This window comes from Cavia porcellus, unplaced genomic scaffold (assembly GCF_034190915.1).
Source record: "Cavia porcellus strain 051 isolate PalLab524CR breed Dunkin Hartley unplaced genomic scaffold, mCavPor4.1 scaffold_1, whole genome shotgun sequence".
Lineage (NCBI taxonomy): Eukaryota > Metazoa > Chordata > Mammalia > Rodentia > Caviidae > Cavia > Cavia porcellus.
The window spans coordinates 15,018,650-15,033,644 of NW_026947484.1; the positions used below are offsets into that span (position 1 = coordinate 15,018,650).

At 53.7% G+C, this 14,995-nt stretch overlaps 1 protein-coding gene across 3 annotated transcripts; it reads left to right on the forward strand.

Moving 5' to 3' along the window:
• The first annotated feature begins 395 nt into the window (after positions 1–395).
• Stk11ip (serine/threonine kinase 11 interacting protein) lies at positions 396–14,717 on the forward strand. Of its 3 annotated transcripts, none has more exons than XM_013146154.3 (25): positions 396–552; positions 654–739; positions 3,102–3,307; positions 3,497–3,571; positions 3,825–3,920; positions 4,181–4,288; positions 4,407–4,478; positions 5,432–5,558; positions 5,745–5,848; positions 5,947–6,042; positions 6,216–6,257; positions 6,440–6,586; positions 6,769–6,853; positions 7,397–7,762; positions 7,881–8,110; positions 8,341–8,457; positions 8,574–8,751; positions 10,683–10,901; positions 10,977–11,080; positions 11,974–12,071; positions 12,167–12,345; positions 12,557–12,638; positions 12,801–12,871; positions 13,330–13,577; positions 14,315–14,717. In XM_013146154.3, the coding sequence occupies exons 2-25, from the start codon at positions 679–681 to the stop codon at positions 14,462–14,464; spliced, it is 3,261 nt and encodes a 1,086-aa protein (XP_013001608.1). In that variant the 5' UTR covers positions 396–552; positions 654–678; the 3' UTR covers positions 14,465–14,717. The 3 variants fall into 3 exon arrangements, with proteins under 3 accessions (XP_013001608.1, XP_003464070.2, XP_063101860.1); XM_003464022.5 differs by having other exon boundaries at positions 7,905–8,110; XM_063245790.1 differs by having other exon boundaries at positions 448–552; positions 629–739.
• Positions 14,718–14,995: the final 278 nt, after the last annotated feature.

A 14,995-nucleotide genomic window follows, 5' to 3' on the forward strand; every position in this document is an offset into this window, starting at 1 on the left:
GGAAAGAGAGGCAAAGGGACCCCAGCGGTGACACCCTCATCCAGCCTCAGGCATTTCAGAGCAAAAATCTTTTTCGCATCGCGGACTTTTTCCTTGCATTGGAAAACGAATGTTTGCTTTGGGTGAGTTTTTTCCTCAATAGCAGAAAATTCCATTTCTCCCAACTTTGCTTCTCAGTCTAGCCTAGAAACGTGTCAGGTTTTCCTCACTGGCCCGAGGCGGGGGCAGCAGCAGCGCAGGCTAAGCTGGAGACCAGGTGCTGAGAGACAGAGGACGCCAGGACGCCGGGGGTGCCAGACGCTCAGCTCAGGGTGGAGTCAACGACCATACAGCTCCAACTGACCGTCCTACCCGTTCCCCAGCGCTCAAAAGCCTTGGGGCGTGGCTTCCGGCTGTGAAAACGCATTTCCGGTCGTCTTACTTCCGGGGCGGGACTTCCTGTCCATCACAAGCGACGGGTTGCAGAACTGGTTGGAAGGCCGAACGCGGCGATCAGCATGGCTGTGCAGTCTTAGTTTTCTCGAGACGGCACTCACGACAACGCTTTTTCTGGTTTGTCTCTTTTTTCTCCCCAAGATGCCCCGGCTTTCGCGAACACTGTGGGTTTGGCACCACCGCCCACCTGAAGGTCTTCCGCTTCCTCTTTTTCTTAGGCTCCGCCCCCAGCGTCCCGTGGCCATGACAACCGCTCCGAGGGACTCGGTAGTGTGGAAGCTTGCGGGGCTTCTGCGGGAGTCTGGTGAGTGGACTTCCGGTTGCGCTGGGCTTCAGGCGAGGCGGGGTGCTTCTTATCTCATAGAGACCCGCCAGAAGAGTCACAGAGTTAGAGCTGTTTAGGTCAAGAGGTGTCAACAATTCGTTCATTTCTTTACTTCTGGGTTTGTTCGCCCAAATGCATTGCCTACAATATCCTCGTTTTGACAGTCTAAACTCTCATCTATCCTTAGAGCCCAAACTCCAGTGCCACTTCTTCCGTGCATTCTGATTCTATTAGAGAAAAGTGATTGTTGCTTGACTGTAAGTTCCTTGAGAATGAGAACACGAACAGATCCCAGGCTTGTATGGAGCCTTGTAGCTGAAAGCTTGCGATTTGGAGTCAGACCCACCTAGTGTGGAATCTCAACCCTCGTTCTACTTGGCTGTGTTAGATTTTCCAAACTCAATTTTCCACGCCGGCAGATTAGGCATACTGATTGCACTTAACTGAGAAGTTGTGGGAAGTAAGTTTAAATGGAAAGTAGTGAGGTGTATGCACATAAAGTAAGTGTTTAAAACTGGTAGCTATTGTTATAATGGTTTCTTTCATTGTATGGGCACAGTGGAGTCACAGTATTTGGCTGGCTGGTTGGCTGGTTTCTTTCGTTTTTTTGAAACAGGGTCTCGATATGTAGTTCAGATTGGTCTTTAACTCACAGTATAGCCCAGGCAGACTGGCATGGAATTCTTGGCAGCCCTGCCTCAGATTTCCAAATCCTGGGATCACAGGTGTTAGCCACCGTACCAGGCATGAGTCACAGTGTTTGTTTAATCCGAGGTTGGCATCAATTGTGGTACAACTGCTTTGGCTTTAAGAATGGAGAGAAGTGTCAACTTCCCACTGCCGTATTGGTTGCAGTTAAGATTCTTAATTTCTTTGAGCCTCAATTTTTTTGTCTGTAAGGTGGGCTTAAAGGAGCTTCTTTTGGGGAGATCCAAACAATGCTTAAATGAGATAGCAGAGACATTTGGCGAGTGTTGCCCCAGTTAATGGTAGCTGCTCTCAATTGCTGTGAATGCACTTTGTAGGTTTTCTGTGGTCTTTATAAATTTTATTTTCTGACTTCTGTCAGTAACTACGCACTTGTCTTTTTTTTGGACTGGAACTTTGAGGGCAGGATTAGTCCTTGAACCACGTTCATATGTATCCATAATGCCTAGTACGAAATTATGAAAGGTTAGGATTTGTTAATTTGTTCATTGAGAATTTGATAACAGCTTCAGGGCTTAGAGATGACAGGATGTGTGGGTACGTGACTGTGAATAGCAGAAAGGAGATCTTTGTGGTAATAGAATAGCTTTGTGTCTTGATTTGGGTAATGGTTGCAGGAATTCCTCAGAGACCACAGAGCTGTATGCTGTACATATTGTACCAATATCAGTGTTCCGATTTTGATGTTGTATTATAGTTAGGAGAAGTACAAACACTGGAGAAAACTGGGCAAAGGGTATAGGGAGCCTCTGTACTGTTTCAGCCACATGCTTTGACTTGTTTTCTAGAAACATGCCACATGTTTACACTTGTTTTCTAGAAAAAGTTGAAAACAATCTCCATGCTGAGATTTTTTATTGGGTCCTTTTAGGTGTAAAAGAAGGGATGTCAAGGTGACCAAAAGATACCCTTGACTCCATGCTCCACATATGAGAAAACAAAACAAAAAAACCAAAAGATACCCTTGAGGATGACAGTCTTGTTAAAGCATTTTTAATATAGCAATAATAGTACGTTGGTCATAAATGCATATTTTTTCTGTGACATGCATTTTAATATTGCTTGAAAGTTTTATAAATGTGCATATTAGTTTTGCGATTTAAAAAAGAAAGGTAGGGAGCTGGGGATACAGCTCAGTGGCACAGTGCCTCCCTGGCAAGTGAAAGGTCCTGATTTGATTCCCACTATCAAACAGAAAAAGAAAGGTAAAGCATCACGGGTTTTTATGTAAAGATGAGTGATCACACCCTACTTGCTGAGAAGGCTTCTGGGGTGAGTGCCGTTGGTCTCTCTCTGGGTAGTAGATAATCAGAAAATAGAGCTGTGAGCCAAGCTGGTGGTATCCCCAGCACTGTGAGTAGGTCAGGCTCATTTGAACAGAAGGTAAAAGAATTTAGAAAAATGCATTGTAGTCACATAGAAAAACAGTCTTATGTATCAGGCTGAAGAGCCAAGTTTTCTGTTTTAAAGATGGGAGAGCTACCTCTGAGCTGGAGAGGAGATAGAAAATTTGATCCCACAGTGGAAGGTCTGCATTGTGGACTGGAGTGGGTGTATTTTTGGTCAGCCTTCCTCAGGACACAGGGAGAGACTTTTTATTAAGTCCTACATCCCGTCTTCCCTCTCCTTACAGGGGATGTGGTCCTGTCTGGCTGTAGCACACTGAGCCTGCTGACTGCCACACTGCAGCAGTTGAACCGAGTGTTTGAGCTGTACCTGGGGCCATGGGGTCCGGGCCAGACAGGATTCGTGGCTCTGCCCTCCCACCCTGCCGACTCCCCCACCATCCTCCAGCTTCAGTTCCTCTTCGATGTGCTGCAGAAAACACTTTCACTCAAGGTGGTGTGGGGATATGGCGGATGTGCGTGGAGGTTAGGGGCCATGGAGACTGGAGGTGGGGTGGGGACGCAAGAAGTATGCAGGGTTGAGATCTGGGTGGTGTCCGAGGTCTGGGGGATTGTACTGGGGAAGGGGTGCTGGGGAAAGGGAGACTGCCACGCCTCGGTAACCTGACTGCTTTTCTCTTAGCTGGTCCACATCCCTGGACCTGGCCTTCCAGGGCCCATCAAGATTTTTCCCTTCAAGTCACTTCGGCAGCTGGAGGTGTGTGGCATTGCGGGTATTGGTGCATAAAACTCAGTATAGGGATGGGGACAGAGAAATTTCCTCTTTGGTGAGGAGGCCAGGCCTGCGTGTACCATTGTTCTGCAGTAATGTGGTGTCCAGTCTCTTCTACTTTATGCTTCCTTGGAAGTTTCTGTAGCTGGACTTGGTCATCTTCCCTTCTCCATCACAGAGCTAGGCATGAAATCCTTTCCTCTGTGAGTTGTCTTCCTCCCTTCCTTCCCTGCTATAGCTCCGAGGTATCCCCCTCCACTGCCTGCGTGGCCTCCAGGGCATCTACTCACAGCTGGAGACCCTGATTTGTAACAGGAGCATCCAGGCACTAGAGGTAAGGAGGGCACAGGGTGGACCCCAGTTTTTGTCCTCAGAGACATGAAGGATGAACTTGTAGCGTTCTCATTTACACACTCCCCTGTGACCCGCAGGACTCTGTATCTCTCTGTACACATACAGCCACACTGCTGTAATGTATTGAGTATTCTGGCGTCTGCATCTCCAAATGGAGCTGGGTATATAAAATGTGAATGAATGATGGGTGATGGGGTGGAGGGTGAGAGTGGGATTGTGACGTGCCTGTCCCCCATCTAGGAGCTCCTCTCAGCCTGTGGCGGTGACCTCTGCTCTGCCCTCCCCTGGCTAGCTTTGCTTTCTGCTGACTTCAGTTACAATGCCCTGACTGCCTTAGACAGCTCCCTGGTGAGTGCCTAGAAGGACAGGGGAGGGAAGGAGAGGGGCAGAGAGGGGAGAAGAGGGGAGGGGAGGGGAGTTCCATTTGTGAAGTCCATTCTGTGCCTCCTTTTCCTGTCCGCCTCAGGGTCTCTTGTCAGTGCTGCGCTTCCTGAACCTGAGCCACAATCGACTGCAGGACTGCAAAGGCTTCCTGATGGTGAGCGCGAGCGGCCTGCGGCTGAGCACCTGGGCCCCGTATTGCTCTGCTCTTACCTTCTCCCTGGACCTGCTTATGTTGTGTCTGGCTCTTGTCTTCTGGGTGGAGCTGGATCCTGGGAGGTGGTGTTTGGAACCTGAAGCTGGAGGAAGAGGTGGCAGAGTTCAGTCCTGGCTTTGAATGACTGTGTGACTTGGTTCGCATTAGTTAGACTGGTTTCTTCACTTGTAAAGTGGAAGTCCTGGGAGAGAACCTGATTTTGTACAATTAAATAGTTGTGAAGGGTACTTAGGGGAACTCAGCCTAGGGCTTAGCTTAGGAAATGGCAGCTTTTGTGATGATGATGATGATAACAAACCTTTCTCCCATGTCTCTCTATCGCCTTTCAAACACAAACATAGTTGGGTTGTAGTTCAAGTGGTAAAGACAGATGTTAGTCAGTAATAAACTATCGGAGTAGGAAAGATTCCAATGTGAATGGAAGCCCACATTGTGCAGGGGTGACTGGTGTTTTAAATGGAGAATGAGGGATGAGGGAGATGTAAGGGGGAGCTCGAGCAGCCTCAAGGAAGCAGAAATTTATGAAATGCAAACCAGGATTTGCCAACTAGTTGGCCCTTGGCTAATTTAGTCTGAATCCTTCCACAGAGACTGGGAGCCAGGCCGGGCCCTATCTTCAGGTGCTGGCTGGAGCGCACTGTAAATTTCTCTTGATGGCCATGTTTTTCCAGGCAGGATTATTAGGGGTTTGGAGTTGCCTTCCCAGGGTGCAACCCAGAGCTGTTAGAACTGTGCTAGTGTTTGTTCATGGTGGCGGGTGGGCAAAATCATCTGTGTTGAGGGGCTGCAGTTTTTATAGGCCTACGCGGAGGCCGAGAAGAGAAGGGGGCTTAGGGGACCCTGAGTCGAGTTTGATCGAGGTGACGTTCGGCATCCTTCCCGTCCCACTGCAGGATTTGTCTGAGCTGTGTCACCTGGATGTCTCGTACAACCACCTGCACTTGGTGCCGAGAATGGGCCCTTCAGGAGCTGCCCTGAGGACCTTGGTGCTGCGAAGCAATGAGCTCCGGAGCCTGCAGGGTGAGCGGGGAAGTAGAATGTGAACATGGGCAACACAAGATGTGGGGTGGCAGATCCGTGTGCCCCTGAGCCTTAGCATGGCTTGACGGTGGGGCCGAGGCGCTCAGAGGCACGGGTTCCCCCATGCCGACTGGCACCTGGGCACTCACCCACATCCCTTTTCCCCCCTTTTTCCCTCTGCCCCAGGCCTGGAGCAGCTGAGGAACCTGTACCACTTGGATGTGGCCTACAATCTGCTTGAGGGACACAGGGAGCTGTTGCCACTGTGCCTGCTGGCTGAACTCCGCCAGGTGACACCTGGGAGCCCCTTCGGGAGGCAGAGGTCAGCGCCAGGCAGAGGTCACACACAGGGCCCATGCTCATCTCATTTCCTCTTCTCGTGCCCAAGCTCTGCCTGGAGGGGAACCCTTTGTTCTTCCACCCTTCACATCGTGTAGCCACCACTCAGTACTTGTCACCCCGGGCCAAGGATGCTGCTCACAGCGTGAGTGATCCTCTTTCATCCACCTTGGTTTTCCTGTCTTGTCCTGTCCTGCTCCTGTACCTTCTCACCATCCCAGGTTGAGCAGCCAAGGACTTGGCCCCTGCTGTGTTAGCAGGGGAATTTGTTGGGGCTGGTTCTGCTGTAAGCACTGTCCCTCCTTTGTTTTGGTGCAGTTCCTTCTTGACGGCAAGTTCTTGTCACCGAAGGATTTTCAGGTCTGTGCCGTGGGGGCAGGATAGTGGGACAGCAAGGACTGATGGGACAGAAAGGGAGGGAGAGGGGTGGCTGGACAAGGTCTTCCTGATCAGTGGAAAGTGGGGTTCACTTCTTGACTAGCTTGGGCGACACAGAGGTTCTGCCCTGACCCCAGCCTCTTCTTCCTGTGGTCACATGTCAGACCTCAACATCTTTGGGACCTGGCCCTTTGGCCCCTCCTCAGCCTTGGTCCTTGGGGAGTACCACCGAAACCTCCGGTGGCCCTGAGCTGAGTGACAGCCTCTCTTCAGGAGGTGTTTCAGCCCAGGCATCTCTTCGTAGGGTTAAGGTAAGGGCTTCCCTGGCTGCCTTGTGCCTGAGGTTGAGTCCCTTTGGGGGCCCTGGATTGGCAGTAGTAAAACCTTATCCTTGTTAGCAGTTGAGGAGTGGTGGGGGTGATTGGTGATTTTTGCCAGTGGCCATGGGAGGAGGCCCTGGTGTTTGCAGAAGCCATCTGTCTGCCCAACCCAGAGCAAAATCCGTGTGAGACGGGCGAGCATCTCTGAGCCCAGTGATACAGACCTGGAACCCCGAACCCTGGACCCTTCCCCAGCTGGTAAGTCAGCTCCCCTGCATCCCCCTCTCTGACCCCCTTCAGCTATCTTGATGCTACTGTGAAGGTCTGGTGAGAGAAATTTGATTTTCTAGTGGCACAGAATGTTGCAGAAGGCCTGATACTTTGTCTTCTGTCCTGTTAGTATAGAGACAGGAGAGGGAACTGCTCCCAAACAGCAAAGTGCTCCCACTTTGCAAAGCTTTTCAAGGATCACTAATCTTGTAAGATATTCCAAAGGCCATGCAATATAAGCCTAGGTTAAATAAAATGAAATAACTTTTTCCTGCAGACCATTTCAGGGTCTAGATGTGTTATATTTTGTGAATTCCTAAAAGTACTGTATGTCGTGTGAACCTGGATTACACTCAACCACAGCATTCCACACTGAGGGACCAGTTACTGATGGGAAGCCTGTAACACCCACAGCCGTTGCTTCACGTATAGCAACACCCATAGAAAGAGGCTGGGGCCATCGGGTGGGGGTGGGGCCGGGACTAGGGTGGGGGGGGAGTTTGCTCGGTTCTTCATTCCCCGTCTACCCAGGAATGTTTGTGCAACAACATCGGGAACTTGAGCTGCTGAACAGCTTCCGGGAGAGGTTCGGCTGTGACTGGCTGCAGTATAGGAGCCACCTGGAGGTCTCTGGGAGCCCTCTCCAGACCACCTCTAAGACTGCTGCCCTGAGCACCTCTTCTCCAAGTGCTCTGGGCCCCGAGACACCACCAAGCCCTCAGGCCTCAGAGAAGGAAGCCGGAGGTCCCAAGGAGTCAGAACAGAAAGTGGCAAAGCAGAGCAGGATGGAGCCAGAGCCCCAGGAGGAAGAGGACAGGGAGGAACAGAGAAAAGAGGCAGCGAAGGAGGGACAGGAAGAGGAAGAGGAAGAAGGGCGGGAACAGCAGGAGGTGGAAGGTGAGCTCTCCACAGCCACTAGGGAAGCTGGGGCTAAGGGGTGTTGAAATGTTTGGGAGATTTTTACAAGGCCAGGTCCACCAGGGAGGGCAAGGTATGGTACTTTTCCCTCCTCTAGGCTCCTCTCTTGGTGTCTCCACAGCTGAGCTCTGCCGCCCCATGTTGGTGTGTCCCCTGCAGAGGCCCGAGGGGGTTCGGGGCATGGAATGCTTTCTTCAGGTCACCTCTGCTCACGTGGTTGAGGTGGAACTCCAAGCAGGTCGTACTCTGGGGCGGCTGGAACTGCAGAGTCTGGTGACAGCTGAGCTAGAGCCTGAGAGCCCAACCCAGAGAGAGCCAGTGGCCGAGGTGAGTGGGGGGGCTGGGGGGCTGGTTCTGGACGGGGGTGCAGGAGGCTGATGGTGGAGGAGGGCGCTGGGCAAGGCAGAGTGCAGCCTCAGGTAGTTGGGAGGCTGGGCTGAGGAGGTCCCTGCTAGGGCGGAGAGACCAGCAGCAGCACTTGAGTGGGGTCCACTTTACTGTTTCCCTGTGCTCGGTCTAACCCTAACCCGCTGTCACGCCCCCATCCTGCTGTGAAGGGCTCAGATGGCCTCCCGGGGGCGCCCGTCCTTGTGCTGCGCTTTGCCTACATTTGCCCCGACCGGCAGTTGCGTCGCTATGTTGTGCTGGAGCCCGATGCCCACACAGCTGCCCAGGTGATGGATGGGGCCAGAGGCTGTGGGGAGCTGGGAAAAGCCAAGGAGGTGATACCTGGCCGGAGGGTGTCTGTCTGGGGTCCACCTGCTCACGGCTGCCTCCCGACCGCCCTCAGGAGCTCCTCACGGTGCTGAGCCCATTTACCACCGAAGCACGGCAGCAGCTTGGGAAGGCCAGCCGCGCACTGGGAGGCAGCTTCCAGTGTTTGCGCTGCGGCTGTGAGTTCAGGCCAGGAGAGCCGAGGATGGGGCTGGGCAGTGAGGAAGGCTGGAGGCCACTGTTTCAAGAGACAGGTACCACCTCATGCTTGACCATCAGACTGTAGGGAAAGCAGCTATGAGAGTGAGGAGGGAGTGGGGGGGAGAGCCCCAGGGGTCAAAGCCTGGAGGCGAGGGAGCTGCTGAACTGCTGCGAGTAGAAATGCCTCCCTGTTTCACTTACAAAAAAGAGAACCAAACCTATGTCCTGGGTGTTTGTTTTTCTCTCAGAATCAAGAAGTGCAGTCTCTGTCCCTGTGCTTGATCACACTCATTATTTTTTCATAACTCGAAGGCCTTTTAGGTGTTTTTGGCTAACATTTCAGAACCGACATGGAACCCAGGGAGTCTGTGCTGCAGTGTCAGGTTGTCATGCTGCCCTCTGAGACCCACGGCTTTGCGTAGTAGTCTGTCCTGCTCCACTGACCTTGTAATCTGCCCGATAGCAAATAGCGCCTTGTGGCATCTTTTTTATATATCCTGTTCTTTAAAACAACAGATTTCTCCATTACAGACTAATCAAAAAGCAAGGTCTTTGAGAAGATACTGAAGAGAAAACGAATGCTCTTTACGACAGCTGTGTTAAAATGCATGATTTATACCCACATCTCTTCCCCGTAGCAATCAGAGCAGGGCCTGAGGTCTCATTTGGAAAATAGGAGAGGGTCATTCTGCTTCCCGGCCTTTGCCAGCCCAGGAGGCTGCAGCCCAGCAGGGCCAGGGCCAATGACCCTTGTGTAGTGGCAGCAGCCCCCCATCACCTGGCCCAGGACCCTGGCTGTGCTCCCTAGGTCCTATGTCTTCTGGGGTCCCCTCTGTGGTAGCTTTTTCTTGGTACTGAGAATCAAACTCAGGGCCTTGCACTTGTCAGGCAAGCGCTGCTTACTCTGTGGTGACATTTCCAATGCGCGCTCCCCTGGGCTTCATCCACCTTTGCTTTGAGCCTCAGTTACCTCATCTAACCAAAAAATAGCCCACCCCATGGTGCTCTGCAGGAGATTTCGATGAGACAGGAGGGCGCAGCGCCGGTGCAGTCCTCGGGTCCCTTATGTGGAAGCTGCCATTACCCTCATCTGTAAGGTCTTGGGCAGGCGCATATAACTTATTTAATCTTTTCTTTTCCTGTTTGTAAAATTGGGTAGGGAGGTGATTGTTGCAGGAGGTTGGCCTCTTTTATTTTTGAACCCAGGGCTTTGCACAAGGTACACAAACCATCTACCACTGAGTTATATCTCAGCCTTTTTAAAATTTTATATTGAGTCAGGATCTTACTAAATTGCCTAGGCTGGCTCCAAATTTGGAATTTTCCTGTCCCAGCCTCCCGAGTAGCTGGGATTGCACCATCACAGCCCGGCTATAGGGAGTTGTGATGCTGGCATGCAGCCAGCACACGTCAGCACGCTATAGATGCTTAGGGTGTCTGTTCTCCCATTGCTCATCCTTGTCCTACATTTTTTACCAACTTCCACGCAGCCATCCTGCCAGCCCGGTAGGGTATACACTGTGTCCGTCCCATCTTATGCATAGGAGCTGGCCTTAGGGGAATGGTGCCTGTGCATGATTGCAGAGCCATTAGTTGATGGTGGCTGGAATAGGACCCAGCCTTTCCCAGTTTGTTCATTTCAGTCTTTCAGACATTACTAGTAGAGCACTGAAATACCTGATCAACTCAAGGCAAGGGGTGAGGGACCAGTGCAGATCCTGGTTGAGTTGGCCCAGTCTGAGAGAGCCTGGAGTTAGAAGGTGGGGTGCATTTTGGGGAAAGCTGTGGGCCAGGGATTAGTTGAGCCCCCACTGGGATAGGATGTGACCAGTCAGTGGCTGTCTGGAGTGGGAGTCGGGTGTAGGGAGCTGAGGGTGTGGGCCCAGGGAAGGGCCGAGAGTGACGGTGGGCATCAGGAGCAGGGCGGGGGGGCCGGGGTGTGCTGTCAGGGAGGCTCACGGGGTCTTTGTGCATCCCTCTGCAGAGTCTCCTGCTGTGTGTCCCAGCTGTGCTAGTGACCATGTGGTTCTCCTGGCTGTGTCTGGGGAAACCCCCCACAGGGAGCAGACCCAGGCCGAGCAGTCACGGGCTCCCTCTCAGTCCTCTAGCCCTGTCTGTGACTCCCCTGGCCACAGAGACCATCTCGGCAGGACTGATAGCATCTTGGTCCCCCATGGCCACAGTGGCTGGAGCCTCAGTCCCCGTGAGTACAGCAGGGTCTCAGGAGGCCCTGGGCAGTGATGGTGTGGGCAGGCTGACAGCTCCTTGCTTTCCCCAGCCGGTGAGTGCTGTGGATTCCGCTCCGTGGACCACCGACTCCGGCTCTTCCTGGATGTCGAGGTGTTCAGTGATGCCCAGGAGGAGTTCCAGTGCTGCATCAAGGTCTGTGTCACCTAGCACTGCCCAGACCCTTAACCACAGGGCTCCGTCCTCTGCGTCAAGTCATGTGCTGCGGACCCACCAGCTCTGGCTCTGCCTAAGGCTTGGCAGATACTTGTTGTGGACACTCCTGGTTTCTGAGTCCATGATGGAGGTGATATCTGTCACCTTACAGAGTGCAGTGGCTTAGAGCCAGCATCTTCGAACTGCTAGGGCCAGCACCAGTGCTTAGTGAATGGGGCCTCCTGTCCTTACAAACACATGGTGTGGTTGGACCCACTTTCTTGAGCACGAAATGTGTGTCAGACTGGAAGGACTGATAGGGAGGAAGTCTTGTCCTCAGCTTGAATCAAGATGGTTCAGTGTGCAAGTGCTATCATGAGTGGCCTAGAAGGCAAGTCTGATCCAGCCAGGGTGGGGGAGGAGGTCTTCCTGGGGGTGATGTCTGAGCCCCATCTTGCAGGGTGAGCAGAGTAAGAAGGAAAAGGATGTGAGAGAGGACAGATAGTGGGAAGGCCAGTATCTCGGGTGAGGCCAGGTGTCCGCAGGAGAGACTGAGGTGAGAGCATCCTGCCATGCCTACCTAAGAGTCTGGACTGCACCTGGGGGCTGCCTGAAGCCACTGGCAGATGTGAAACGGGAGCGATGATCTGCTTTATGATTTGAGACCATCACTCTGGTGTAGTGGGGCAGGATGGTGGCCGGGGAAGACAGTGGGAGGAGGGAACCCCCAGCTGAGTGCTGGGGGTCTGAGTAAGTGTGGGTTCTTGGGAATGGGAGAGTGGAGGGTGGGAGAGGCTGAGCTCAAGGTCACCTCAACACTGACCAGAGGTGTGGAGGGCAGCTTGGCTTTTCCTCTTTGGTTCTGGTTTCTCATCAGCTCCTTTTCCCCTTAGGTGCCAGTGGTGTTGTCAGGTCACGTGGGGGAATTTCTGTGTCTTGTGGTCATGTCTGATCACAGGCTGTACCTGTTGAAGGTGACAGGGGACATCCGGTGAGTGAGCCAGGCCCATGGCCAGGGCAGCATTGGGGTCTCCCTGACGGTCTGTTTCTCTCCTCAGCCTTAGTCACTTTGCCCCTCCTCCACAGCGGGCCTCCAGCTAGCTGGCTTCAGCCAACCCTGGCCGTTCCTCTGCAGGATCTGAGTGGCGTGCAGCAGGGCCTGGCAGGCCAGAGTCTGCGGCTGGAGTGGGCGGCGGGGGTGGGCAGCTGTGTGCTGCTGCCCCGAGATGCCAGGCGTTGCCGGCTCTTCCTGGAGGAACTCATTGGTAAGAGATGGGAGAGGGAGGCAGGCAGGGCCCTGAGAACCAGATCCCTAGTTTGATGCCTGAGTGGAGACAGAGGTCATGGGAATCATCCCCTGTGGAAGTTTCTGGACTCCACAGCTATGGAGGGCAGGCAGGCGGGAGAGATGACGAGGTTAGGTTAGAGGAGAAAAGAGGCCTCTGAGGATTCCTGTCCCTGGGTGGCTCTGGCCAGGTGTCTTGCAGTCTCTGCCCCCTACCCGGAAGAACTGTGTCAGTGTCACGGAGGAGGAGGTGACCCCGCAGCACCGGCTCTGGTGAGTCCAAGGTCCTCTTAGGGTATGTCTTAGGGCAGCCCCAAGCTGCCACATACCTTTGTGCCTCCCACAGGCCCGGTGTCCATTACCAGCCCTCCGCCTCCTTTTCCCTGAAGCCCATTCTCCCCTAGCTGACCCCTGCCCGTGTCTGCATCTCCCCAGGCCTTTGCTAGGACAAGATGCTTCCCCAGAGACTCCCCAGTTCTTCTACCTTCAGGCGTTCCTGGTTGAAGGTGAGCCGTCTGTGCTGCAGGCGTTCCCTGGTTTCTGTCCTCCTCTTGTCCCAGGTCACAGACTAGCCCCCTCCCCAGGCCTTCTCAGTACCCGCATCACGTCTTCTTCATGGGCATATCCCAACAGTGGCTTGGGTATTCCCTGTCTGTCCAGGTGAAGTTGGGGTCCTGGGTCCCCAGCTGTCCAGAGACCTTTGGGGACCAGGCTTCCCTCAAGTGGGCAGGTTGGCTGGGTCTGCACCCCTCGTCCTGTAAAAGCGGCTCCTACTTCTTCATGGCTCTGAGGGTTTGGAGGCCAGGGCTCCCCGGACCTTGGGAAAGGGGCCCAGGCTGCTCTGTAGCCCATTCCTGAGTGCAGTTCACACCTTGATTTTTAGTAACACTGCAACACCAGTCTTGAGGGCCCCGGGCCCTCTATGGCTTTCCACTGTGGCCTCACACTGCCTCTTTCCCTCCAGGACCTTCTGCCTGTCCCGTGTCCCTGTTGCTGACTCTGGCCACCCTGTACCTGTTAGACGAGGACCTGGTAGGGTCCCAGCCAGAGCCTTCCCTGCCAGCAGCCTCCGGTGAAGTCTCTGAGAAGGCCCCTTCTCTGGGGCTGGGCCCCTCTGTACGGATCAGGGAGCAGCAGCCACTCAGCAGCCTGAGCTCAGTGCTGCTGTATCGCACCGCGCCTGAGGACCTGCAGCTGGCCTTCTATGACGAGGTGGTGTGTCTGCACGTGCATGGGTGGGCAGAGGTGCCAGGCGTGATGGTCATGGTGGGATGAGTCTCAGAAGGCTGGGAGAGGTAGAGGGAACACAAAACTTCTACAAGGTGCAAGGAATTGGGGGTGGGGCTCACTAGGGTTGGTTGAACTGCAGGGGGAGAGGGACGCTGCTGCCGGCAGCAGAAACACCATGCTTTGGGGTCCGGACATTTAAGCTGGGAGGCCTGGCAGCTGTGAACTTGTGTGATTGGCCGCTGTGTGCTGGCCTTTGGACCTCCAACTGTCCACTCGGCAGGGTCCTTTTTAACAGACAAGGACACTGAGACTTGGTCACAAGTGGTAGAGCCAGGAATCAGCCCATGTCTTTCTTTGGAACTGACTCCAGAGCTCACATTCTCAGCAGCGGGGGAGGTGAGAGACGAGAGGGGAGTGTGAAAGTGTATGGGGCTCAGAGTCCGCTCTCTTGTTTTTTCCCTTGAGGCACTGTGGATGGAACCCAAGGCCTTCACGTCTGTATCCCATTTTTTATTTTTTATTTTGAGACAAGGCCTAGCTAAGTCGCTAAGGTGTCCAGGTTGGGCTTGAACTTGTGATCCTCTTGGCAAAGTCAGCATGTTTTATGGGGAATGACAGGCTTGAGCTTGGGTAGGGAGGGAGATGATGAGACCTCCCCTGAGATGTCCCCACCCTGGTAGCTTCCTGTGTATCTCACTTGCCAACCTTTTGCCTGCCAGGTGTCTCGGCTAAAGAGCTTCTGGGCACTCCGTGTCGTGTGCCAGGAGCAGCTGACAGCCCTACTGGCCTGGATCCGGGAGCCCTGGGAAGAGCTGTTTTCCATCGGACTCCGGACTGTGACCCAGGAGGCTCTGGACCTTGACCGATGATAGTTCTGTATCAGCGCCAGCCCGACCTCAGGAGCCTTGCTGCAGGGCTTCTCTCTCCCAGCTTCTGGCTCTGGCTGTGGACTTCTCTGGCCTTTGGGTGCTGGCGGCGAAGCTCCCAGTGACCCGTGGCTTAAGGGAAGAAAGAGAGAAGTGGTCGCCCCAGGGTGATTGGCCTATGGGGACAGACTGCGTGGTCAGGGGTAATGTTTCTCCTGTCCTTCTTCTCAGGTATCAGTAAAGTGATTTCCATTTAGATGTCCTGAGTGGTGCTTGGATGTGCTGCTCGCAAGGCTGCTTTCCTACTAGCCTTTTCCTGAGTGAGGAGCCCCCACACAGCCTCCTATATGCATTGAGAGCCCTGTCTCCAGCTGTCCGCTGACCGTGGCTGACCCTGGCTTGTGGAGACCCTGTCCTGCTGGCAGTGACCTGTCAGGTTTCAGAAGCTCACTCTCGGATGTCAGCCGGGAGCAGTGAGGACCTTGGGTTGTCGCAGAGGGTGTCTTGGGGGTGCTGGGCGTGTGGAGTTTCCCA